The sequence below is a fragment of the Schistocerca americana genome, chromosome 9 (assembly GCF_021461395.2).
Source record: "Schistocerca americana isolate TAMUIC-IGC-003095 chromosome 9, iqSchAmer2.1, whole genome shotgun sequence".
NCBI classification, from domain to species: domain Eukaryota; kingdom Metazoa; phylum Arthropoda; class Insecta; order Orthoptera; family Acrididae; genus Schistocerca; species Schistocerca americana.
Genome location: NC_060127.1, coordinates 108,618,649 through 108,645,180, shown reverse-complemented (window position 1 = coordinate 108,645,180; position 26,532 = coordinate 108,618,649). Strand labels below are relative to the sequence as shown.

General features: G+C 45.0%; 1 protein-coding gene across 1 annotated transcript in view; it reads right to left on the bottom strand.

Annotated features, from left to right (window-relative positions):
* Window positions 1-26,532, bottom strand: part of LOC124550714 (MD-2-related lipid-recognition protein-like) — a 127,045-nt gene that overhangs the window by 13,760 nt on the left and 86,753 nt on the right. Inside the window, exons 2-3 of the mRNA XM_047125435.1 lie at window positions 24,497-24,634; window positions 16,431-16,600 (exon numbers count right to left, since the gene is read on the bottom strand). Of these exons, the coding sequence (XP_046981391.1) occupies window positions 16,431-16,600; window positions 24,497-24,587 (261 nt within the window). The 5' untranslated portion in view covers window positions 24,588-24,634. The remainder of the gene's footprint in view (window positions 1-16,430; window positions 16,601-24,496; window positions 24,635-26,532) is intronic.

Here is a 26,532-nt window from a genome sequence, read left to right as displayed (position 1 = left end):
AATTGCTACACCACGAAGATGACGTGCTACAGACGCCAAATTTAACCGACAGGAAGAACATGCTGTGATATGCAAATGATTAGCTTTTCAGAGCATTCACAAAAGGTTGGCGCCGGTGGCGACACCTACAAACTGCTGGCATGACGAAAGTTTCCGACTGATCTCTCATACACAAACAGCAGTTGACCGGCGTTGCTTGGTGAAACGTTGTTGTGATGCCTCGTGTAAGGAGGAGAAATGCGTACCATCACGTTTCCGACTTTGATAAAGGTCGGATTGTGGCCTATCGCGATTGTGGTTTATCGTAACGCGACATTGCTGCTCGCATCGGTCGAGATCCAATGACTGTTGGCAGAATATGGAATCGGAGGATTTAGGAGGGTAATACGGAACGCCGTGCTGGATCCCAACGACCTCGTATCACTGACAGTCGAGATGACAGGCATCTTATCCGCATGGCTGTAACGGAACGTGCAGCCACGCCTCGATCCCTGAGTCAACAGATGGGGTCGTTTGCAAGACAACAACCATCTGCACGAACAGTTCGACGACGTTCGGAGCAGCATGGACTATCAGCTCGGAGACCATGGCTGCGGTTACCCTCGACGCTGCATCACAGACAGGAGCGCCTGCGATGGTGTACTCAACGACTGGGTGCAAGAATGGCAAAACGTCATTTTTTCGGATGAATCTAGGTTCTGTTTACAGCATCAAGATGGTCGCATCCGTGTTTGGCGACATCGCGGTGAACGCACATTGGAAGCGGTTATTCGTCATCGCCATACTGGCGTATCACCTGGCGTGATGGTATGGGGTGCCGTTGGTTACACGTCTCGCTCACATCTTGTTCGCATTGACGGAACTTTGAACAGTGGACGTTACATTTCAGATATGTTACGACCCGTGGCTCTACCCTTCATTCGATCCCTGGGAAACCCTACATTTCAGCAGGATAATGCACGACCGCATGTTGCAGGTCCTGCACGGCCCTTTCTGTATACAGAAAATGTTCGACTGCTGCCCTGGCCAGCACATTCTCCAGATCTCTCACCAACTGGTCAATTGTGGCCGAGCAACTGGCTCGTTACAATACGCCAGTCACTACTCTTGATGAACTGTGCTACCGTGTTGAAGCTGCATGGGCAACTGTACCTGTACACACCATCCAAGCTCTGTTTGACTCAATGCCCAGGCGTATCAAGGCCGTTATTACGGCCAGAGGTGGTTGTTCTGGGTACTGATTTCTCAGGATCTGTGCACCCGAATTGCGTGCAAAATGTAATCACATGTCAGTTCTAGTATAATATATTTGTCCAATGAATACCCGTTGATCATCTGCATTTCTTCTTGGTGTAGCAATTTTAATGGCCTCTAGTGTAAGTGCTTATCAGGTCAAAGGGTCAGAAAGCGGCCATCCACTATCCGGAGTGACAGTTATTATGGATCAGGCACCGATGATGTCCCGTAAGTTTCAAGATTTGTCCCTTTTTCTTATATGATAAATACTTGTCAAACTTTAAACGCTTTTTTTTTCAAAACCATATTTTTCGCCATGGTTGTCGTCGTCCACGCTATAATTTTCATCCATTTTTAATGATTTTTGGTTTCCCTTGAAGAAAACCGAATTTTTTTCTGTTCGTCGTAGCCGATTTTTTTATGTTGATGTTTAGTATTTTTTTCGGCCAATAAAGAAGGTCCAAAAATGGCCATTTTTTCAAATATATATAACTTCACTTTTTTTTTCGCAAATCCCTACCATGAACTAAAATTAGATCTGTAGGGATAAGGGTGATACCTTAATTTCATGTTTCAGATAACCACGGCCGGAGTTACAGCGTCAACCGTCGATCTACATCCTTTCAGAGCTGCCTCGGGGAAATCCCAATTACATAGTGAAGATATTAATATTTTTCAATAAAAAAATATCAATAAAAACTTCAGTGTATGCTTCACTCATTTCAGCAAACCCCATTTGTCTACTACATTCCAGTTCGGAGAAAAAAAAAGCCCTGAATTTGAGTAATATTTTCGTCCGTCACCCTCTCGTTCCCCGTTAAGCCTTTGATCACGTGTAGATCCAAATGTAGTTAGCATATCCGTTCGTAGACGGTGGTAGTGCGAATCTGAACTGATCAAGTTTCCAGTAATAAGGTCTGACGAAACTTATTTCTCCATCCGCGACATTCATCGTTCCTCTCGCTCCACCTCATTGTACACCAAGTGAACAAATCCTTGCTCTCTAAACTATTATCATAGTACGCAAGAGCATCGGTCGAAATTTAACCGCGAGGGGACAAAGTTTAATAGTCTCATTTGCGATACAAGGGAATAGTTGACTTTGAGAAAGAGTCCTGCTCCAAGAAACAAAATTTGACACGAAGTACACAAAGCATATTGCGCTAAGTGCTTGATGGTATGCACTAAATACTTGTTTTGAAGAAAGATTACTGCTGATCTTAAATGTCAACATATTTCGTTATTACATCCAATATGCATTTTTTTATATTATTAATATACATACGTATATAGAAAACCTTTACCAAATTAGTTGATGGAACCAAATATTAACATACCAGGACTCAACCGAAAAGGTCTTCGTCTCCCTACTTTGGCACGTTATGTGTGGATATGCAACTGGAGTACAGAATTCGTAACTTTATGGCTGGATGTTGTGCACAGTTGCACCCTACTTAGTTTAAGAAGCATATTGTATAAGAAGGTCCAAACACCTTTCCGACTATGATATTTCAGCATTTTTGTCTCTCGTCGAGCGCATAAATTTGTAATTTTTTTCCGTATTTGGGCCCGCAGATGAAGTATAGCTAAGTCTACGTACGGTACAGCGTGGCCGTGTTCTTCATATAACGGGCGATCGAAACGTTTCCATTTGAGTGCGTTGCTGCAGCGCATATGTAAAGAAGCGCGAATCCGATGGGAGTATACAGGGTGGCCCATTGATCGTGACCGGGCCAAATATCTCACGAAATAAGCATCAAACGAAAAAACTACAAAGAACGAACCTCGTCTAGCTTGAAGGGGGAAACCAGATGGCGGTATGGTTGGCCAGCTAGATGGCGCTGCCATAGGTCAAACGGATATCAACTGCTTTTTTTAGAATAGGAACCCCATTTTTTATTACATTTTCGTGTAGCACGTAAAGAAATATGAATGTTTTACTTGGACCACTTTCTTCGCTTTGTGATAGATGGCGCTGTAATAGTCACAAACGTATAAGTGCGTGGTATCACGTAATATTCCGCTAGTAAGGACGGTATTTGCTTCGTGATACATTACCCGTGTTATAATGGACAGTTTAACAATTTCGGAAAAGGTCGATATCGTGTTGATGTATGGCTATTGTGATCAAAATGCCCAACGGGCGTCTGCTATGTATGCTGCTCGGTATCCTGGACATCATCCAAGTTCTTTAAGGAAACAGGAAGTGTTCAGCCACATGTGAAACGTCAACCACGACCTGCAACAAATGATGATGCCCAAGTAGGTGTTTTAGCTGCTGTTGCGGCTAATCTGCACATCAGTAGCAGACAAATTGCGCGAGAATCGGGAATCTCAAAAAGGTCGGTGATGAGAATGCTTCATCAACATGGATTGCACCCGTACCATATTGCTATGCACCAGGAATTGCATGGCGACGACTTTGAACGTCGAGTTCAGTTCTGCCACTGGGCACAAGAGAAATTACGGGTCGATGACAGATTTTTTGCACGCTTTCTGTTTAGCGACGAAGCGTGATTCACCAACAGTGGTAACGTAAACCGGCATAATATGCACTATGGGCAACGGAAAACCCACGATGGCTGCGACAAGTGGAACATCAGCGACCTTGGTGGGTTAAATGGCTCTGAGCACTATGGGACTTAACTGCTGAGGTCATCAGTCCCCTAGAACTTAGAACTACTTAAACCTAACTAACCTAAGGACATCACACACATCCATGCCCGAGGCAGGATTCGAACCTGCGATCGTAGCGGTCGCGCGGTTCCACACCGTAGCGCCTAGAACCGCTCGGCCACATCAGCCGGCTTCGCGGGTTAATGTATGGTGAGGCATTATGGGAGGAAGGATAATCGGCCCCCATTTTACCGAATGGAAACTAAATGGCGCAACGTATGCTGATTTCCTACGTAATGTTCTACCGATGTTACTACAAGATGTTTCACTGCATGACAGAATGACAATGTGCTTCCAACATGATGGATGTCCGGCACATAGCTCGCGTGCGGTTGAAGCGGTATCGAATAGCATATTTCATGACAGGCGGATTGGTCGTCGAAGCAGCATACCATGGCCCGCACGTTCACCGGATTTCTTTCTGTGGGGAAAGATGAGGATATTTGCTATCGTGATCCACCAACAACGCCTGACAACATGCGTCAGCGCATTGTCAATGCATGTGCGGACATTACCGAAGGCAAACTACTCGCTGTTGAGAGGAATGTCGTTACACGTATTGCCAAATGCATTGAAGGTGACGGACATCATTTTGAGCATTTATTGCATTAATGTGGTATTTACAGGTAAACACGCTGTAACAGGATGCGTTCTCGGAAATGATAAGTTCACAAAGGTACATGTATCACATTGGAACAACCGAAATAAAATGTTCAGACGTACCTACGTTCTGTATTTTAATTTAAAAAACCTACCTGTTACCAAATGTTCGTCTAAAATTGTGAGCCATACGTTTGTGACTCCTCCCCCATGAACCTTGGCTCTTGCCGTTGGTGTGGAGGCTTGCGTGCCTCAGCGATACAGATAGCCGTACCGTAGGTGCAACCACAACGGATGGGTATCTGTTGAGAGGCCAGACAAACGTGTGGTTCCTGAAGAGGGGCAGCGGCCTTTCAGTAGTTGGAAGGGCAACAGTCTGGATGATTGACTGGTCTGGCCTTGTAACACTAACCAAAACGGCCTTGCTGTGCTGGTACTGCGAACGGCTGAAAGCAAGGGGAAACTACGACCGTAATTTTTCCCGAGGGCATGCAGCTTTACTGTATGGTTAAACGATGATGGCGTCCTCCTGGGTAAAATATTCCGGAGGTAAAATAGTCCCCCATTCGGATCTCCGGGCGGGGACTACTCAAGAGGATGTCGTTATCAGGAGAAAGAAAACTGGCCTTCTACGGATCGGAGCGTGGAATGTCGGATGCCTTAATCGGGCAGGTAGGTTAGAAAATTTAAAAAGGGAAATGGATAGGTTAAAGTTATATATAGTGGGAATTAGTGAAGTTCGGTGGCAGGAGGAACAAGACTTCTGGTCAGGTGACTACAGGGTTATAAACACAAAATCAAATACGGGTAGTGCAGGAGTAGGTTCAATAATGAATAAAGCAATAGGAATGCGGGTAAGCTACTACAAACAGCACAGTGAACGCATTATTGTGGCCAAGATAGATACGAAGCCCACGTCTACTACAGTAGTAAAAGTTTATATGCCACCTAGCTCTGCAGATGACGAAGAAATTGAAGAAATGTATGATGACACAAAAGAAATTATCAGATAGTGAAAGGTGACGAAAATTTAATAGTCATGGGTGACTGGAATTCGGTATTAAGAAAAGGGAGAGAAGGAAACGTAGTAGGTAAATATGGATTGGGGCTAAGAAATGAAAGAGGAAGCCGGCTGGTAGAATTTTGCGCAGAGCACAATTTAATCATAGCTAACACTTGGTTCAAGAATCATAAGAGAAGGTTGTATACATGGAAGAAGCCTGGAGATACTGACAGGTATCAGATAGATTATCTAATGGTAAGACAGAGATTTAGGAACCAGGTTTTAAATTGTAAGACATTTCCAGGGGCAGATGTGCACTCTGACCACAATCTATTGGTTATGACCTGTAGATTAAAACTGAAGAAACTGCTAAAAGGTGGGAATTTAAGGAGATGGGATATGGATAAACTGACTAAACCAGAGGCTGTACAGAGTCTCAGGGAGAGCATAATGGAACAATTGACAGGAATGGGGGAAAGAAATACAGTAGAAAAAGAATGGGTAGCTTTGAGGGATGAAGTAGGGAAGGCAGCAGAGGATCAAGTAGGTAAAAGGACGTGGGCTAGTAGAAATCCTTGGGTAACGGAATATATATCGAATTTAATTGATGAAAGGAGAAAATATAAAAAATGCAGTAAATGAAGCAGGCAAAAAGGAATACAAACGTCTCAAAAATGAGATCGACAGGAAGTGCAAAATGGCTAAGCAGGGATGGCTAGAGGACAAATGTAAGGATGTAGAGGCTTATCTCACTAGGGGTGAGGTACATACTGCCTACAGGAAAATTAAAGAGACCTTTGGAGAAAAGAGAACCACTTGTATGAATATCAAGAGCTCAGATGGAAACCCAGTTCTAAGCAAAGAAGGGAAAGCAGAAAGGTGGAAGGAGTCTATACAAGGGCGATGTCCTTGAGGACAATATTATGGAAATGGAAGAGGATGTAGATGAAGATGAAATGGGAGATACGATACTTCGTGAAGAGTTTGACAGAGCACTGTAAGACCTGAGTCGAAACAAGGCCCCCGGAGTAGACAACATTCCATTGGAACTAGTGACGGCCTTGGGAGAGCCAGTCCTGACAAAACTCTACCATCTGGTGAGCAAGATGTATGAAACAGGCGAAATACCCTCAGACTTCAAGAAGAATATAATAATTCCAATCCCAAAGAAAGCAGGTGTTGACAGATGTGAAAATTACCGAATTATCAGTTTAATAAGTCACAGCTGCAAAATACTAACGCGAATTCTTTACAGAAGAATGGAAAAACTAGTAGAAGCCGAGCTCGGGGAAGATCAGTTTGGATTCTGTAGAAATGTTGAAACACGTGAGACAATACTGACCATACGACTCATCTTAGAAGCTAGATTAAGGAAGGGCAAACCTCCGTTTCTAGGATTTGTAGACTTAGAGAAAGCTTTTGACAACGTTGACTGGAATATTCTCTTTCAAACTCTGAAGGTGGCAGGGGTAAAATACAGGGAGCGAAAGGCTATTTACAATTTGTACAGAAACCAGATGGCAGTTATAATAATCGAGGGGCATGAAAGGGAAGCTGTGGTTGGGAAGGGAGTGAGACAGGGCTGTAGCCTATCCCCGATGTTATTCAATCTGTATATTGAGCAAGCAGTAAAGGAAACAAAAGAAAATTTCGGAGTAGGTATTAAAATCCATGGAGAAGAAATAAAAACTTTGAGGTTCGGCGATGACATTGTAATTCTGTCAGAGACAGCAAAGGACTAGGAAGAGCACTTGAACGGAATGGATAATGTCTTGAAAGGAGGGTATAAGATGAACATCATCAAAAGCAAAACGAGGATAATGGAATGTGGTCGAATTAAGTCAGGTGATGCTGAGGGAATTAGGAAATGAGACACTTAAAGTAGTAAAGGAGTTCTGCTATTTGGGGGAGCAAGATAACTGATGATGGTGGAAGTAGGGATGATATAAAATGTAGACTGGCAATGGGAAGGAAAGCGTTTCTGAAGAAAAAAAATTTGTTAACATCGAGTATAGATTTAAATGTCAGGAAGTCGTTTCTGAAAGTATTTGTATGGAGTGTAGCCTTGTATGGAAGTGAAACATGGACTATAAATAGTTTGGACAAGAAGAGAATAGAAGCTTTTGAAATGTGGTGCTACAGAAGAATGCTGATGATTAGATGGGTAGATCACATATAATGAGGAAGTATAGAATAGGATTGGGGAGAAGAGAAGTTTGTGGCACAACTTGACTAGAAGAAGGGATCGGTTGGTAGGACATGTTCTGAGGCATCAAGGGATCACCAATTTAGTATTGGAGGGCAGCGTGGAGGGTAAAAATGGTAGAGGGAGACCAAGAGATGAATACACTAAGTAGATTCAGAACGATGTAGGTTGCGGTAGGTACTGGGAGGTGAATAGGCTTGTACAGGATAGAGTAGCATGGAGATCTGCATCAAACCAGTCTCAGGACTGAAGACCACAACAACAACACGGGTACTGTATCACGAAGCAAATACCGTCCGCACTGGCGGAATGTTACGTGATACCACGTACTCACACGTTTGTGACTATTACAGCGCCATGTATCACACGGCGAAAAAAGTGGTCCAACTAAAACATTCATATTTCTTTACGTACTACACGAATATGTAATAAAAAATGGGGGTTCCTATTTAAAAAAACGCAGTTGATATCCATTTGACCTATGGCAGCGCTATCTAGCGGGCCAACCATAGCACCATCTGGTTTCCCCCTTCAAGCTAGACGAATTTCGTTCTTTGTAGTTTTTTCGTTCGACGCAAAGTTCGTGAGATATTTGGGCCGGTCACGATCAATGGACCACCATGTATAAGCATCTTTCAGATGCGTGTGCGAAAATTCCGAAACGTGATGTGTGGCTACATTATTACCAAATGCGTACAAACAGTGCCAATGTGCTGTTACTGTTTTCATGGCTGGCGCAGAAGAAACACCGGTAGACAACCACAGGAGAATGAAGAATGTGTATGGAGCAGCATGTCTGTCGAAAATCACACCATTGTGGAATGGTGCGCCAAGTAGCGTACTGGCCACGATTCGACGCAATACGCTGGTCGACCGTTACCCGCATCGGACAACACCAGAAGTAGGAGACCCTTGAGCGCCTGGTCTGCAGCCCTGATCTCTTCCCATGCGATTATTGCCCCTTCGGTCCATTAAAAAGGGCCTTGAAGGGACGACGAGGATGTAAAGCGGACAGTTACGGACTTCTTTACACAGAAACACACGGTGTCCTAACCAAACGGGTATCTTCAATTGGTGCTTTAACGGGGCGATTGCCTCCTTGCTCTCGGCAATTTTACCTGTCTGGCATACAGATTATGGATTGTATGACCCTCGAACGGAAACTTTTTGATAGCTCATTATACGCTGTAGAGCTTAGAAACTGCTCCACATGCCTAATATCGTGTAGCCCCGCCACCCTTCCCCCTGACCGCGCAGAAGTTCAAAAATGGTTCAAATGGCTCTGAGCACTATGGCACTCAACTGCTGAGGTCATTAGTCCCCTAGAACTTAGAACTAGTTAAACCTAACTAACCTAAGGACATCACAAACATCCATGCCCGAGGCAGGATTCGAACCTGCGACCGTAGCGGTCTTGCGGTTCCAGACTGCAGCGCCTTTAACCGCACGACCACTTCGGCCGGCCGCGCAGAAGTGCCGCAATACGACGTGGCATGCACTAGACTAATCCAGAATGAGATTTTCTCTCTGCAGCGGAGTGTGCGCTGATATGAAACTTCCTGGCAGATTAAAACTGTGTGCCGGACCGAGACTCGAACTCGGGACCTTTGCCTTTCGCGGGCAAGTGCTCTACCAACTGAGCTGCCCAAGCACGATTCACGCCCCGTCCTCACAGCTTTACTTCCGCCAGAACCTCGGCCCCAACCTTCCAAACTTTACAGAAGCTTTGGGGGATGTTTCCAGAATGAGATTTTCACTCTGCAGCGGACTGTGCGCTGATATGAAACTAAGCTTGGTCTCCACAATATCCTTTCTTTCAGGAGTGCTAGTTCTGCAAGGTTCGCAGGAGAGCTTCTGTAAAGTTTGGAAGGTAGGAGACGAGGTACTGGCGAAAGTAAAGCTGTGAGGACCGGGCGTGCTTGGGTAGCTCAGTTGGTAGAGCACTTGCCCACGAAAGGCAAAGGTCCCGAGTTCGAGTCTTGGTCCGGCACACAGTTTTAATCTGCCAGGAAGTTTCAAATCAGCGCACACTCCGCTGCAGAGTGAAAATCTCATTCTGGAAACATCTCCCAGGCTGTGTCTAAGCCATGTCTCCACAATATCCTTTCTTTCAGGAGCGCTAGTTCTGCAAGGTTCGCAGGAGAGCTTCTGTAAAGTTTGGAAGGTAGGATACGAGGTACTGGCGGAAGTAAAGCTGCGAGGACGGGGCGTGAGCCGTGCTTGGGTAGCTCAGTTGGTAGAGCACTTGCCCGCGAAAGGCAAAGGTCCCGAGTTCGAGTATCGGTCCGGCACACAGTTTTAATCTGCCAGGAAGTTTCACTAGACTAATGTCTGTAGTAGTTCTGGAAGGAATTGACACCATGAATCCCGCAAGGCTGTCCGTAAATCCGAGAGAGTACGAGGGGGTGGAGTGTTCTTGTGAACAGAACGTTGCAGGGCACCCCACATATGCTCAATAATGTTCATGTCTGGGGAGTTTTAAGGCCAGCGGAAGTGTTTGAACTCAGGACAGTTTTCCTGGAGCGAGTCTGTAACAGTTCTGGACGTGTGGTATGTCGCAGTGTCCTGCTGCAATTGCCCAAGTCTGTCAGTATGCACAATTGACATAAACGGATGCATGCTGAGCTGTGGCCGGCTTCCGTTGATGCCGTTTCTTCTTTGGCATTTTCTCACATTCGAGTGGCATCTTATTGCTCCCTGAGTTACCACCGTAACGAGTTGCTGACTCACCTCCGTCAATGGTAACAGCAGTGCTTATCGATATTAGTACTGCTGTACCATATTTGGTGTGACCGCTATATTTCCGTGTGGTGGTGTGTGTCAGACAGTCGCTCGGTTGTGACGGTGCAGTGAGGAAGTCTCCGCGGCGCGTAGTCGTGCTGGGACCGGTGGTGGCGTGCACGCTCGGTCGGATTTGTGAAGCACTAGCAGTGAGAGCTGCAGAGTTCGTCGCCCACCGAACCTGGAGACTGGAGTTGAGTAATCAGTTAACCTATTGCAAAACCTCAACTGCTGTGATATCTCTTCGTTCATTGCCGGTTGCTTTCTGGGCCGGTCCTGCAAGCACCAACATATGGTGTGCTGGAGTCGGCAAAATTTTGCAGCCGTGTTCCTGTATGGTGTTTAACTATTGAATTGATTGTAATTTATTAGTGGAGTGCACCAGTGGTATCTTCTGCCTTGTGGCCATTAACGTTCCGGTTATCTGCCCTAGCGTAGTTTTGCGGCAGTGTGTTTTCCTCGCCGTGTTGATGCTGTCTGGCACGGCGTATAGTTCGACAGCCTTGGTGTTGTTCATATTTGTTTGAGTGGTTATTGTGCCTTGACTATATTTAGACGCCAATTGTCAAGATGTAGTGCTGCTGGTATCTTCGTCCTCGTTGATATTTTCGGTTGTTGTGCCGTTGGTCGGGTGGAATGGAACTGATTAGGTTGTTGGCTGGTTCTTCAGTCATCCCTAGATCGTGTTCCCATCCGGTTATTTAGTATTATGCTTGGCTGCCTGTCTCACCTAAACTTATGTTAGAGTTTCCTCCCCAGGCTGACCCTTGGAACACTTCTGACAAGGGAACCTCCCCATCGCACCCCCCTCAGATGTAGTTATAATTTGGCACAGTGGATAGGCCCTGAAAAACTGAACACAGATCAATCGAGGAAACAGCAAGAAGTTGTGTGGAATTATGAAAACAATAAGCAAAATAGTAGTCCATGAGCAAGATAGGCAACATCAAGGATAATGTGAACTTAGCACCGCCGTGGTCCCGTGGTTAGCGTGAGCAGCTGCGGAACGAGAGGGCCTTGGTTCAAATCTTCCCTCGAGTGAAAAGATCACTTTATTTTCGCAAAGTTATAATCTGTCCGTTCGTTCATTGACGTCTCTGTTCACTGTAATAAGTTTAGTGTCTGTGTTTTGCGACCGCACTGCAAAACCGTCCGATTAGTAGACGAAAGGACGTGCCTCTCCAATGGGAACCGAAAACATTTGATCGCAAGGTCATAGGTCAACCGATTCCTCCACAGGAAAACACGTCTGATATATTCTATACGACACTGGTGACGGCATGTGCGTCACATGACAGGAATATGTTGTCGACCCACCTAACTTGTTCATTTAGCGAATAGGTAAAAAGATTCTTCTACCTTGCCCGATTTAGGTTTTCTTGTGGATGTGATAATCACTCCCAAAAAAGTGATGAAAACATAACAGTTTGTCACATAAACTGAAAATAAAAAATTAAACTTTTCACTCGAGGGAAGACTTGAACCTAGGACCTCTCGTTCCGTAGCTGATCTCGCTAACTACGTGACCACGGCCCTCCTTGACTCCCACTGTCCTTAATGTGGCCTATCTTGCGCATGGAATACTCAGTATATTTTAGTAATTTTTTTCGTATTTCCGCACAACTTCTTCCTGTTTTCTCGATTGATCTGTGTTCAGTTTTTCAAGGCCTATCCACTGTGCCAACTTATAACTAAATCTGAGGGGAGTGCGATGGGGAGGTTCCCTTGTGACCACTAATGTTCTGTTGTTTTGGACTGTGATTTTCTTTCAGTCTCAAGTACTGGACAAGGCCTTCAGCTGAGTATTAATTTAGTTTGTTTTTAATGTTCAATATGTGGCCTCCAGCCGAACTTCTACGTGAAATATATTAAGATAAGGTTTTCAGCCGTCTTAAATTAAAATTTGAATAATCATTTGAAAATTTGAGACTTTTCCTCACTCTCTTTATTTTTGTTATCCAGCCCTTAAGCCTTAAGTTGTTCTATGTTCAGTATATGGCCTTCAGCCAAACTTTATGTGAATATTTTAAGATAAGGGCTTCAGCCGACTTAAATTAAAATTTAAAAGGTCATTGGTTTAAAAACTTTTAAAATTTTCTTACTGAAATTCTTGTTATCCAGGCATTAAGCTCTCAGCTCTTGTAACTAAGGCCTTCAGCCGTGTGTATTCCTTAAGGCAATTTTAACAACTTGTGTTCTGGTCTTCAGCTGTATTGTTTCTGAATTCTTTTAAGATCATGTGTGATTAAGTGTTTTAGCAAAATAAAGTTTGTATGTCTGTGCAACTAGCAGCAACTGATTTGGCCCCCTTTCCACAACCTGATCCGCTCTGTCCTGTGAAACCAGATTTCACAGGTGTCCAGACAGAATGCTTACGTACGTGTCACCTGTCCGGATCGTATCTAGACGGATCAGGGGTCCCATATCACTCAGACTGAATATGCCCCAAACCATTACAGAGCGTCCACCAGCTTCAACAGTCCCCTGCTGACATGCAGGGTCCATGGGTTCATGAGGTTGTCTGCATCCATCCTTTCGATGCAATTTGAAACGAGACTCGTCCGATCAGATAACATGTTTCCAGTCATCAACAGTCCATCGTCGTTGTTGACGGGCCCAGGCGAGGCGTAAAGGTTTGTGTAGTGGAGTCATCAAGGGTACACGAGTGGGCCTTCTGAGCCGAAAGCCCGTATCGATGATGTTTTGTTGAATGGTTCGCACGCTGACACTTCCTGATGGCCCAACACTGAAATCCTCAGCAATTTGCGTAAGTATTGCACTTCTGTCAAGCTGAACGATCCTCTTCAGTCGTCGTTGGTCCCGTTCTTGCAGGATCTTTTATCAGCCGCAGCGATGTCGGAGATTTGATGTTTTACCGGATTCGTGATATTCACAGTACATTAGTGAAATAGTCTGTAGGAAGGATGTTTAGGTTTTTGTGTTGGTAAGCCACGTAGCGCTCTATATGAAAATCACTGACTGTGCTGTGTGAAGTCTGTGGCTGGTTTGCATTGTTGGAATATTGGCTATTGTAGTGTTAGGCAGTTGGATGCGAACAGCGCGTAGCGTTGCGGAGTTGGAGGTGAGCCGCCAGCAGCGGTGGATGTGGGGAGAGAGATGGCAGAATTTTGAGAGCATATATATATATATATATATATATATATATATATATATATATATATATATGATGACTTTTGAACATTATTAAGGTAAATACATTGTTTGTTCTCTATCAAAATCTTTCATTTGCTAACTATGCCTATCAGTAGTTAGTGCCTTCAGTAGTTCGAATCTTTTATTTAGCTGGCAGTATTGGCGCTCGCTGTATTGCAGTAGTTCGTGTAACGAAGATTTCTGTGAGGTAAGTGATTCATGAAAGGGATAGATTATTGCTAGTCAGGGCCATTCTTTCCTAGGGATTATTGAAAGTCAGATAGCGTCGCGCAAAAAATATTGTGTGTCAGTTTAGTGATGATCAGAATAAGTAAAGAGAGAAATGTCTGAGTACGTTCAGTTTTGCTCAGCTGTTTGAAAATCAAATAACGTAAGGGGTTTACCAGCACTGTAATTCATTAATTTTTCTAAAGGAACGTTTCATGTCGTACGGGAAAATTCCCATTTCATCGCTATTTCGGAGATGCTGTGTCCCACTGCTCGTGCGCCGACCTAACAACTGCGCCTGACACTTGTTATCTTATATAAGCGTTGCCAACCGCAGGGCCGTAATCTGCCTGTTTCCATATCTCTGTATTTGAATAGGCATGCCTGCACCAGTATCTTTGTTGCTTCAGTGTATGTGTGGCCTTGGTTTAGCTATGATTGTTCCCTCGCCTTTCTATTACACAGTCACATCACCATAAGTCGACTTGAATAGCTTTGTAGGGGTTCAAATGGTTCTGAGCACTATGAGACTTAACATCGGAGGTCATCAGTCCCCTAGACTTAGAATTACTTACACCTAACTAACCTAACACATCCATGCCCGGGGCAGGATTCGAAACTGCGACCGCAGCAGCAGCGCGGTTCCGGACTGAGGCACCTAGAACCGCTCGGTCACAACGGGCGGCCTTTGTAGGGGTTTACATGTCCCTCATGGATATGTTACTCAGGTGACATCCGACGACCACGTGTGAAGTAAATGAGCTCCCTTGACGGAGCCATTCTTCTGCTCTGCTGCTTTAGTCGCAACACAGTACTCCCCACCTCCTTTTGATGCTGGCGAAGGTCCGCCTCTGGTGATGTCTAGAGGTCAGATCCGCATTACACGAGGGTGTCTAGGTACTTTTCATCTGGTTGTTGTTGTTGTTGTTGTGGTCTTCAGTCCTGAGACTGGTTTGATGCAGTTCTCCATGCTACTCTATCCTGTGCAAGCTTCTTCATCTCCCAGTACCTACTGCAACCTAAATCCTTCTGAATCTGCCTAGTGTATTCATCTCTTGGTCTCCCTCTACGATTTTTACCCTCCATGCTGCCCTCCAGTACTAAATTGGTGATCCCTTAATGCCTCAGAAAATGTCCTACCAAGCGGTCCCTTCTTCTAGTCAAGTTGTGCCACAAACTCCTCTTCTCCCCAGTTCTATTTAATACCTCCTCATTAGTTATGTGATCTACCCATCTAATCTTCAGCATTCTTCTGTAGCACCACATTTCGAAAGCTTCTATTCTCTTCTTGTCTAAACTATTTATCGTCCACGTTTCACTTCTATACGTGGCTACACTCCATGCAAATACTTTCAGAAACGGCTTCCTGACACCTAAATCAATACTCGATGTTAACAAATTTCTCTTCTTCAGAAACGCTTTCCTTACCATTGCCAGACTACATTTTATATCCTCTCTACTTCGACCATCATCAGTTATTTTGCTCCCCAAACAGCAAAACTGCTTTACTACTTTGTCTCATTTCCTAATCTAATTCCCTCAGCATCACCCGACTTAATTCGCCTACATTCCATTATTCTCGTTTCCTTTTGTTGATGTTCATCTTATACCCTCCTTTCAAGACACTGTCCATTCCGTTCAACTGCTCTTCCAAGTCATTTGCTCTCTCTGACAGAATTACAATGCCGTCGGCGAACCTCAAAGTTTTTATTTCTTCTCCATGGATTTTAATACCTACTCCGAACTTTCCTTTTGTTTCCTTTACTGCTTGCTCAATATACAGATTGAATAGCATTGGAGAGAGGCTACAACCCTGTCCCACTCCCTTCCCAACCACTGCTTCCCTTTCATGCCCCTCGACTCTTATAACCGCCATCTGGTTTCTGTACAAATTGTAAATAGCCTTTCGCTCCCTGTATTTTACTCCTGCCACCTTCAGATTTTGAAAGAGAGTATTCCAGTCAACATTGTGAAAAGGTTTCTCTAAGTCTACAAATGCTAGAAACGTAGGTTTGCCTTTCCTTGATCTTTCTTCTAAGATAAGTCGTAGGGTCAGTATTGCCTCACGTGTTTCAACATTTCTACGGAATCCAAACTCATCTTCCCCAAGGTCGGCTTATGCCAGTTTTTCCATTCGTCTGTAAAGAATTCGCGTTAGTATTTTGCAGCTGTGACTTATGAAACTGATAGTTCGGTAATTTTCACATCTGTCAGCACCTGCTTTCTTTGGGATTCGAATTATTATATTCTTATTGAAGTCTGAGGGTATTTCGCCTGTTTCATACATCTTGCTCACCACATGGTAGAGTTTCATCATGGCTGGCTCTCCCAAGGCCGTCAGTAGTTCTAATGGAATGTTGTCTACTCCGGGGCCCTTGTTTCGACTCAGGTCTTTCAGTGCTCCGTCAGACTCTTCACGCAGTATCGTATCTCCCATTTCATCTTCATCTACCGCCTCTTCCATTTCCATTTGATCTCGTAATTTGCGAAAATGCTCGGCAAAGCGCAAAAAGCCAGGTGCACGGCAGCTCAAAGTATCGTACTGACCGTGGGGTAGGCCCTGCTGATGTTGAGGTTGTACGTGTAGTTCCCCCGCGCGCCGGGCACGGCGGGGCAGTGCGTGTACCGGCAGGCGTGCGTGTCCATCCCGAGGAAGGGCAGGTCTCCGTGCGGGCTGTGCCAGAACGCCTGGCTCAACAGCTCCTCCGCGGCCGACTCTGAAACACGCCGTCACACACAAAATGACGCGGTGCAAAACGAAGTACCCACAGTTATTGGTCAGGTTTTTCTGTTCCTGTGGACCGAACGTGCATTCCAATAAATATAAATTTAGAAACGGCAGCTAATCAAATTTTTTACTGACATTAATAAGTGGTTCATACCCAATTCACTGTCATTAAACTTTGAAAAGACCCACTGTATGCAGTTCAGAACTTCCAAGAGATTTCCTTCTGGTGTGTGTATAAAGTATGATGACATGGAAACAGGAGAAGTTGAGAGTGTAAAATTCTTGGGATTACAACTTCATAATAAATGCAGTTGGGAGCAACTTACACTACTAAAGCGCCTAAACAAGTCTGTGTTTGCAATGCGAATGATGTCAGACATAGGAGATATAAATATAAAAAAACTGACATATTTTGCTCATTTTCACTCCATTATGTCATATGGTATCATATTTTGGGGAAACTCCACAAACAGAGAAAAAAGTTTTAGAGTACAGAAGCGTATAGTAAGAGTAATGAGTAGTGTAAATCCAAGAACATCGTGTCGAAACGTATTCAAAGAATTGGGCATATTAACCACAGCTAAAGGTGGCGGGGGTAAAATACAGGGAGCGAAAGGCTACTTACAATTTGTACAGAAACCATATGGCAGTTATAAGAGTCGAGGGGCATGAAAGGGAAGCAGTGGTTGGGAAGGGAGTGAGACAGGGTTGTAGCCTCTCTCCAATGCTATTCAATCTGTATATTGAGCAAGCAGTAAAGGAAACAAAAGAAAAATTCGGAGTAGGTATTAAAATCCATGGAGAAGAAATAAAAACTTTGAGGTTCGCCGATGACATTGTAATTCTGTCAGAGACAGCAAAGGATTTGGAAGAGCACTTGAATGGAATGGACAGTGTCTTGAAAGGAGGGTATAAGATGAACATCAACAAAAGGAAACGAGAATAATGGAATGTAGTCGAATTAAGTCGGGTGATGCTGAGGGAATTAGATTAGGAAATGAGACAAAGTAGTAAAGCAGTTTTGCTATTTTGGGAGCAAAATAACTGATGATTGTCGTAGTAGAGAGGATATAAAATGTAGACTGGCAATGGCAAGGAAAGCGTTTCTGAAGAAGAGAAATTTGTTAACATCGAGTATTGATTTAAGTGTCAGGAAGTCGTTTCTGAAAGTATTTGTATGGAGTGTGGCCATGTATGGAAGTGAAACATGGACGAGAAATAGTTTAGATAAAAAGAGAATAGAAGCTTTCGAAATGTGGTGCTACAGAAGAATGCTGAAGATTAGATGGGTAGATCACAAAACTAATGACGAGGTATTGAATAGAATTGGCGAGGAGTTTGTGGCACAACTTGATTAGAAGAAGGGATCGGTTGGTAGGACATGTTCTGAGGCATCAAGGGATCACCAATTTAGTATGGGAGGGCAGCGTGGAGGGTAAAAATCGTAGAGGGAGACCAAGAGATGTATACACTAAGCAGATTCAGAAGGATGTAGACTGCAGTAGATACTGGAAGATGAAGAAGCTTGCACAGGATAGAGTAGCATGGAGAGCTGCATCAAACCTGTCTCAGGACTGAAGACCACAACAACAACAATGAAGTTTGTTGTAAATAATACATCTCTTTTTCCAACTAACTGCATAGTACACAGTATCAATACTAGGAATAAGAACAATATACATAAAGTTTTAAAATCACTTCCTCTTGCCCAGAAAGGAGTCCAGTATTCAGCAACGCATATTTTCAGTAAGTTACCAGCAACCATTAAGAGTTTAGTTGCAGACAAGGCACAATTTAAACATAATTGAAAAGAATTTTTGGTGCCCAACTCCTTCTATTCCATCCATGAGTTTCTCAACAAGTGCAGTAGACCATTTTAATGAAAATTTATTATATTTTAATTTTTGACGATACTTGGTTGTAACAGCCACGTAACTAACTACTGTGTGAATGATAGATGCATGGAAAGCAGATGTAAGTCTTAAGTCTGTAAATAGTGGAAGTTTAATTTTAAATCTTGTGCATAATCTGACTGTTCTTAACTGAGGATCACTGAAATGAATAATTTACTTCCATTTTTGACAATACTTGGTTGTAATAGCCAAGAAACTAGCAAATGTCTGAATGATGGATTTAATGAAAGCAGATGTAAGTATTAAACCTATAAATATTAAAAGTTTAAATTTAATTCATGTACATAATTTTATTGTATATTGACTGAGCATCATTAAAATTAATGAAACTCGAGTTTTTCTAATTACATTTTTGTAATATGTTTATCTGACATGTTCCACACCCAGGATGATTCCCTCTTTTATGGATCTATGGAATGAATAATTAATCTAATCTAATCTCAATCTTTTAGCAAGTGACAATTGCACCACCACAGGTCACTGCTAAGCGGGTGGGCGTCAGCAAACAAACTTGATGGTGGAAGAACAATACGAGTCGTTATCATCACAGCAGCTAAATGCCCGTATAGCAGTCCATAATCTACGAGGCTGTTAGAAGGGAAGGAATATTGCACGCTCTGAACATACTGGACCTGTCACAAGGATTGCAACTCAGAATCAAACACATATAACAAATCCCTCAAATGTGTTATAATAGGTGGTAAAAATAGAAAATAAGAAATTTTTAGAACGGATAGAGAAGTTTGTCAAGAAGTGCCTATCACCAGCGGTCTTTAACGCAGTTATGACAACATGATAAGGAAAGATCGAAGCAGACGAAATGAATTAAAATTTGTGCTGCGGCCGCGACTCGAACCCGGGTCTTCTTGCTTGGCAGAAATGCTAACCATTGCACCACCGCAGTTGACCATCGTACTGCGGTGGTGTAATCGTTCGCATTTCTGCCAGGCAAGAAGACCCGGGTTCGAGTCCCATCCGCGGCACAAATTTTAATTCATTTCGTCTGCTTCGATCACTATCGTAGATAATAAAAAGAGACTTAAATGTCTTAGGGAAGCATTTAATTATATGATAAGGAATGTTCGCCAAAGGGCGACAACGGATGATGTGAAAATAATAGCTAATGCTCACGGCGCAGCGATACAAAAAGGCAATGAGCAAAAATTGGATGAAGAACTAAGTACCTGGCACAGGGTATCTGAAGAAGCAGGCATGGAAATTAATTTAACAAAAAGTGAAGTAATGAAAATCACCAGAGAAAATGAAAAGAACTTAAGGCTGTAAGTTGTAATCATAAGAATCAAAGAAATAGATGCTTGCATATATCTAGTAAATACGCTAAGCAGAAAAGGAAACTTCAACAAAGAAATTTCGGAGAGGATAGAAAATTGCTCAAAATTTTGTTATTGTGTATCAGATATATTTGGGAATTGGAAAATGCCTGTCACAGCAAAAATCATGATATGCAAACCATATTGTCAACCAATTTTGACCTATGAACGAGGAATGTTAGAGCCAGACAAAGAATGATCTGAGTGTGATACAAGCGACAGAGATGCGCTTTTTACAAGGGATTCAGGATAAGCCGACAAGGGACAGGATAAGATTTCAAACAATATGAAACACGCTTAAGATGAATCCCATAAAAGAAAGTATGGGTAGAAATAGGCTGAAATGGTTAGGCCACGTTAAAAGAATGCGAAAACAAATACTGTTATGAAGAACTCTGGAATAGACAGCATCTGGCAGAAGAGCACTTGGAAGGCTGCGAACAAGACGGACAGGTCAGGTCAAGGACGACGTGGATTGAAGAGAACTACAATGGAAGGCAGTACTGAACAACAGACTGCCGGAAAAACAAGAACTTCGGTAGACGCTTTATGAGCTACGTGAATGGGCAGTGACATTTGAGAAAGAAGAAGTAGCAATCCAGTAGGGAATAGTCAGGTTTCTAAGCGTGGCACGAGGATGACGTCAACAGTCTTCATTTAGCGATTGATGTTTCACTGGAGCTCCTGGCTACTGCTTATAAATGGCAGGACTAAACACCGATCCCTTCTGGGTGAAGCCGATTTTGTTATCCAGTTTGGTACGACAGTAACAAGACATCCCTCATTCCTGGTGCCTGTATCGTTGTATGTTGTGCGTTGTTGACTTTATTGAATCATAACTCTGTGGCTGGATACCCTGCCTGTCATCGCAGCCATTGTTTAACCTAAAGCATGGAAGTCATGGTCGCCTTCTGCTTGTGTATGGAGTAAGCTTGGTTCTGTCACTCACCGTGTTTTAACTCCATGCGTATCGTATTTTCTAAGGCAGAGACTGGGATATAGCCCTGAGTTTGCCTAAGCAAGCATGCAAAACCACCTAAAAACCACACTCAAACTGGCAACATCGGTCGTTTATGTGCCTCGTGGGTTCGATCCAGTTCTGAATCCCCATCTTCCCTCACAGGCTTATGCGCTGCACGTTAAATTGTACGAGCAGGTTGCATATCCTGATGCATCCAGGAACACCCAGTTTATTTATCAGGAGCCGTAAAAAATGAAGGGATTAACGTCCCACTCGGTAATATGTCATTAGACACAGGATAGGAGATAGATGGGGAAGGAAGTCGGCAAGGTCATTTTTAAAGCGTCCATCCTGCTATTTGTATTGAGTGATTTACGAAAATTGCGAGGTACGTATATCTGGATGGCCGAATGGGAATCTGAACTATCGTCCTCTGGAACGGAAGTCCAATGTCTCACCACTGAGACATTCCATTCCATTTGTAAGTTGTGTAAACAGTAAAGAAAACTAAGGACAAAATTAGAAAGAGAATGTAAATAATTCTAAAATGGTCTACAGTATACAAATACACCTCTCGGTCTGCTTGCCGAATTTTTGGTTCTGTAGCCTCTGCATAACAGCTTGGGAGTCCACGAGTACCAACACAAGCTTATATGTATATATTTTACCTCAAATAGCCTCCCTTATGACCAATAGCTCCGCTATAGGTAGAAGTATCAAGTGCAGATGCAGTAATGTCATAGGCGCCGTTAGACGGGCTGAAGAAGACGTGACCTGTCCATCTTCTGTTTCAGAGCCATAAGTGTATCTACAAGCGTACTGTGACCAACGACTTTCAATAAATTACTATATTTTGTAATTGATGTCCTTACTCTTTCATAAACCGTGTGGAAAGTGTGATACTGGTACTGTAGTAAAGAGTGTGTTAAAAGGATAGTCTGTAGGATTATTGGTAAGAGTCTTCCTTTCCTGTGAGCTCTTTGACGAGCCTGCTAGAGGCAGTGTTTGGTGTACCAACAAGCGACGGAAATAGACAGAATGGTCCATCACCTGTGGTGTTCCTGAAGGAGATGAGGCCCTCACCTGTGCCGTAAGTAACGGAGATGAGGCCCTCACCTGTGGTTTAGGCAAAGGGGATGAGGCCCTCACTTGTGGTGTAAGTGAAGGTGATAGGGTCCTCACCTGTGGTGTAGGTGATGGAGATGGGGCTTCACCTGTGGTGTAGGTAAGGGAGATGGTGCCCTCACCTGTGGTGTAGGTAAAGGAGATGGGGCTCTCACCTGTGGTGTAGGTGAAGGAGATGGGGCTCCACCTGTGCTGTAGGTAATGGAGATGGCGCCATCACCTGTGGTGTAAGTAAGGGAGATGGGGCCCTCACCTGTGATGCAAGTGAAGGTGATAGGGGCCTCACCTGTACTGTTGGTGAAGGAGACTGGGACCTAATCTGTGGTGCAGGTGAGGAGACTGGGCCCTCACCTGTGGTGTAGATGAAGGAGATGGGGGCCCCAGCCACTGTGTAGGTGAAACAGATGGGGCCCTCATCTGTGGAGTAAGTGAAGGTGATAGGAGCCTCACCTGTGTTTTAGGTGAAGGAGACTGGGCCCTGACCTGTTGTGCAGGTGAAGGAGATGGTGCTTCACCTGGGGTGTACGAAGGGGGATGGGGCCCTCACCTGATGTGTAAGTGAGGGTGATAGGTACCTCACCTGTGTTGTAAGTGAAGGAGACTGGGCCCTCACCTGTGGTGTAGGTGAAGGAGATGGGGCCCTCACCTGTGTAGATGAAGATGAGGCCCTCAGCTATTGTTTAAGTGAAGGAGATAGGGCCCTAACCTGTGGTGAAGGAGATGGGGCCCTCGGGCATTGTGTAGGTAAAACAGATGGGGCCCACACTTGTGGTGTAAGTGAAGGAGACTGGGCCCTCACCTGTGTTGTAAGTGAAGGAGACTGGGCCCTCACCTGTGGTGTAGGTGAAGGAGATGAGGCCCTCCCCTGTGTAGATGAGGCCCTCAGCTATTGTGTAGGTGAAGGAGATAGTGCCCTAACCTGTGGTGAAGGAGATGGGGCCTTCAGGCATTGTGTAGGTGAAACAGATGGGGCCCTCACCTGTGGTGTAAGTGAAGGAGACTGGGCCCTCACCTGTGTTGTAAGTGAAGGAGACTGGGCCCTCACCTGTGGTGTAGGTGAAGGAGATGGGGTCCTCATCTGTTTTAGATGAAGATGAGGCCCTCAGCTATTGTGTAGGTGAAGGAGATAGGGCCCTAACCTGTGGTGAAGGAGATGGGCCCCTCAGGAATGGTGTAGGTGAAACAGATGGGGCCCTCACCTGTGGTGTAAGGGAAGGAGAGTGGGCCCACACCTGTGTTGTAAACGAAGGAGACTGGGCCCTCACCTGTGGTGTAGGTGAAGGAGATGGCGCCCTAACTTGTGGTGTGGGTGACGGAGATGGGGCCCTCACCTGTGGTGTAGATGAAGGAGATGGGACCCTCACCTATGGTGTAGGTGAAGGAGATGGGGCCCTCACCTGTGTAGATGAAGATGATGCCTGAGCTATTGTGTAGGTGAAGGAGATAGGGCCCTAACCTGTGGTGAAGGAGATGGGGCCCTCAGTCACTGTGTAGGTGAAATAGATGGGGCCCTCACCTCTGTTGTAAGTGAAGAAAACTGGGCCTTAAACTGTGTTGTAAGTGAAGGAGACTGGGCCCTCACCTGTGGTGTAGGTGAAGGAGATCCCTCACCTGTGTAGATGAAGATGAGGCCCTCAGCTATTGAGTAGGTGAAGGAGATAGGGCCCTAACCTGTGATGAAGGAGATGGGGCCCTCTGGCATTGTGTAGGTGAAAAAGATGGGGCCCTCACCTGTGGTGTAAGTGAAGGATATGGGCCCCTCACCTGTGTAAATGAAGATGAGGCCCTCAGTTATTCTGTAGGTGAAGGAGATAGGGCCATAACCTGTGGTGTAGGTGAGGAGGCTGGGCGTTCACCTGTTGTGTAGATGAAGGAGATGGGGTCCTCAGCCATTGTGTAGGTGAAACACATGGGGCCCTCACCTTAGCCATAAGTGAAGGTGATACGTGCCCCACCTGTGTTGTAAGTGAAGGACACTGGGCCCTCACCTGTGGTGTAAGTGAGGAGACTGGGCGCTCACCTGTGGTGTGGCTGAAGGAGATGGGTCCCTCACCTGTGTGGATAAAGATGAGGCCCTCAGCTATTGTTTAGGTGAATGAGATAGGGCCCTAACCTGTGGTGAAGGAGATAGGGCCCTCAGCCATTGTGTAGGTGAAACAGATGTCACCCTCACCTGAGCTGTAAGTGAAGGTGATATGTGCCTCACCTGTGTTGTAAGTGAAGGAGACTGGGCCCTCACCTGTGGTGTAAGTGAGGAGACTGGGCCCTCACCTGTGGTGTGGGTGAAGGAGATGGGTCCCTCACCTGTGTAGATGAAGATGAGGCCCTGAGATATTGTGTAGGTGAAGGAGATAGGGCCCTAACCTGCGGTGAAGGAGATGGGGCCCTCAGTCATTGTGTAGGTGAAATAGATGGGGCCCTCACCTGAGCTGTAAGTGAAGGTGATAATGGCCTCATATGTGTTGTAAGTGAAGGAGACTGGGCCCCCACCTGTGGTGTAGGTGAAGGAGACTGGGCCCTCACCTGTGGTGTAGGTTAGGAGACTGGACCCTCACCTGTGGTGTAGGTGAAGGAGATGCCAGCCGACTTGGTCTGGCGCACCTTGCATGGCCGGTGGCTGCTCGCCTCCTTGCACGGGTGCACCATTGCCGTCTGCACCGAACACCGCCTCGGCTGCACTGTGCCATTCACCCCTGCAACACAAGCACATGTCCATATGTAACAAACTGCAGCCTGTGCTCTCCTCAAACCATCGCGCTGATTGTTATGGACCCTCTGTGCTCTACCAGTGTCGTTCAACTCTTCCCTGTTATCGGGTGCAGCTACTCACAGAGGTCCATCGTGGGCTGTAAATACCGAATGACACCCAAACTTAGTAGATATGCTAATGTGTTCGTGCGGAATCGATTTGTGCTGGAAAACTAGTTAGTTCGAGTTGTGGCCACCAGACGCAAATGTGGGGCTATACACTGCTCGTATGACGGTACAACATCGACGCTGTCATTTGACTAGCCATAACGTGAGTGAAAAGTGTGACTATCAGCGAGAGAGGCCGTGCGCTGTTAGTGAAATTGTTTTATGTGAACGGCAGCAATTACAGTGCTGCATTGAGAGAGTATCATCGGCTGTCAGTGATTTAAAGAAGATTATGAACTTCTAAAATATTGGTAACTTGATGAGGCACCTGGAAGCGGAAGGCGTCATATCCCGGTGGAAGTTACTCGCGAGTTCGCTGTTGCTCTAACTGACCGTGCATCCCGAGCCCCGGGTAGGGCTGGTGCTCGTGCAGTGACACGAAAGTTGCCCATTCCACAGTTAACAGTATCGAGAATTTTACGATCTATTTTAGACTCGTACCCGTACAAGATCCTGATAGTGCAGCAACTGAAACATCATGATCCACAGCAACATTCCGAATTTGTCCTTCAATTTCTGGCACGGGTCGAAGTTGGTGACATGTGGCTGGGCAAGAGTCTGGTGGTGTGACGAGGCACATTTCACACTGAAGTTTGCAGTGAATACACAGAATTTCCGAGTGTGGGGCACGATTAAACGGCGTATTGTGCACGGAGAACCATTACACTTGCCCTGTGTGACTGTGTAACGTGGATTCACAAGTGCGTTCATTCTCGGTCCGTTCTTTCTTGAAGAGGATACACCTGTCAAGTGTTACGTGACGTCCGCATATTATCGAGAACTCTTCGTACAGCATGTGAGGCCTGCTTTGGAAGAGCGCAACTGTTTTCCTGCAAGATCGGACAACGCCTCATGACGCTCGCGCAATGCAAGATACTCGTAATGCGACCTTTCACGAACTTGCTATCGTCAGAGGTTTCACTGATGCACGGCCTGCGAGACCACCTGATCTGAATCGATGTGACTTTTTGCTCCGGGGAATCTAAAAGGACGCGTTTACCAGGGACGCTTTCGGTCCCTACCTGACCTGGAGGCCACGTTGCTCAGATTCCAGAAGAACGGCTGCGAACAACGGTTGATCACGTCGTTTTACGGATTGAGCATATGGCCGACGTCTCTGGTACTTATATTGAACAAATTGTGTAAGTGGCAGTTCTACATCTACATCCACGTGATTACTCTGCTATTCACAATAAAGTGCCTAGCTGAGGGTTCATTGCACCACCTTCAAGCTGGCTCCCTACCGTTCCACTCTCGGACGGGGCGCGGGAGAAACGAGCACTTCATATTTTCTGTGCGAACCCTGATTTCTCTTGTTTTATCGTGATGATCATTTCTCCGTATGTAGCTCAGTGCCAACAGAATGTTTTCGTAATCGGAGGAAAAAAGTGATGATTGAAATTTCGTGAGAAGATTCCGTCGCAACGAAACGTCTTTGTTTTAATGGTTGCCATTCCAATTCACGTATCATGTCTGTGGCACTATCTCCCCTACTTAGACGTAATACAAAACGAGCTGCCCTTCTTTGTACTTTTTCGATGTCATCCGTCACTCCCACCTGATGCGGGTCCCACACCGCACAGCAGTACTCCAGAATAGGGCGGACAAGCGTGGTGTAAGCAGTCTCTTTAGTAGACCTATTGCACCTTCTAAGTGTTCTGCCAACGAATCGCAA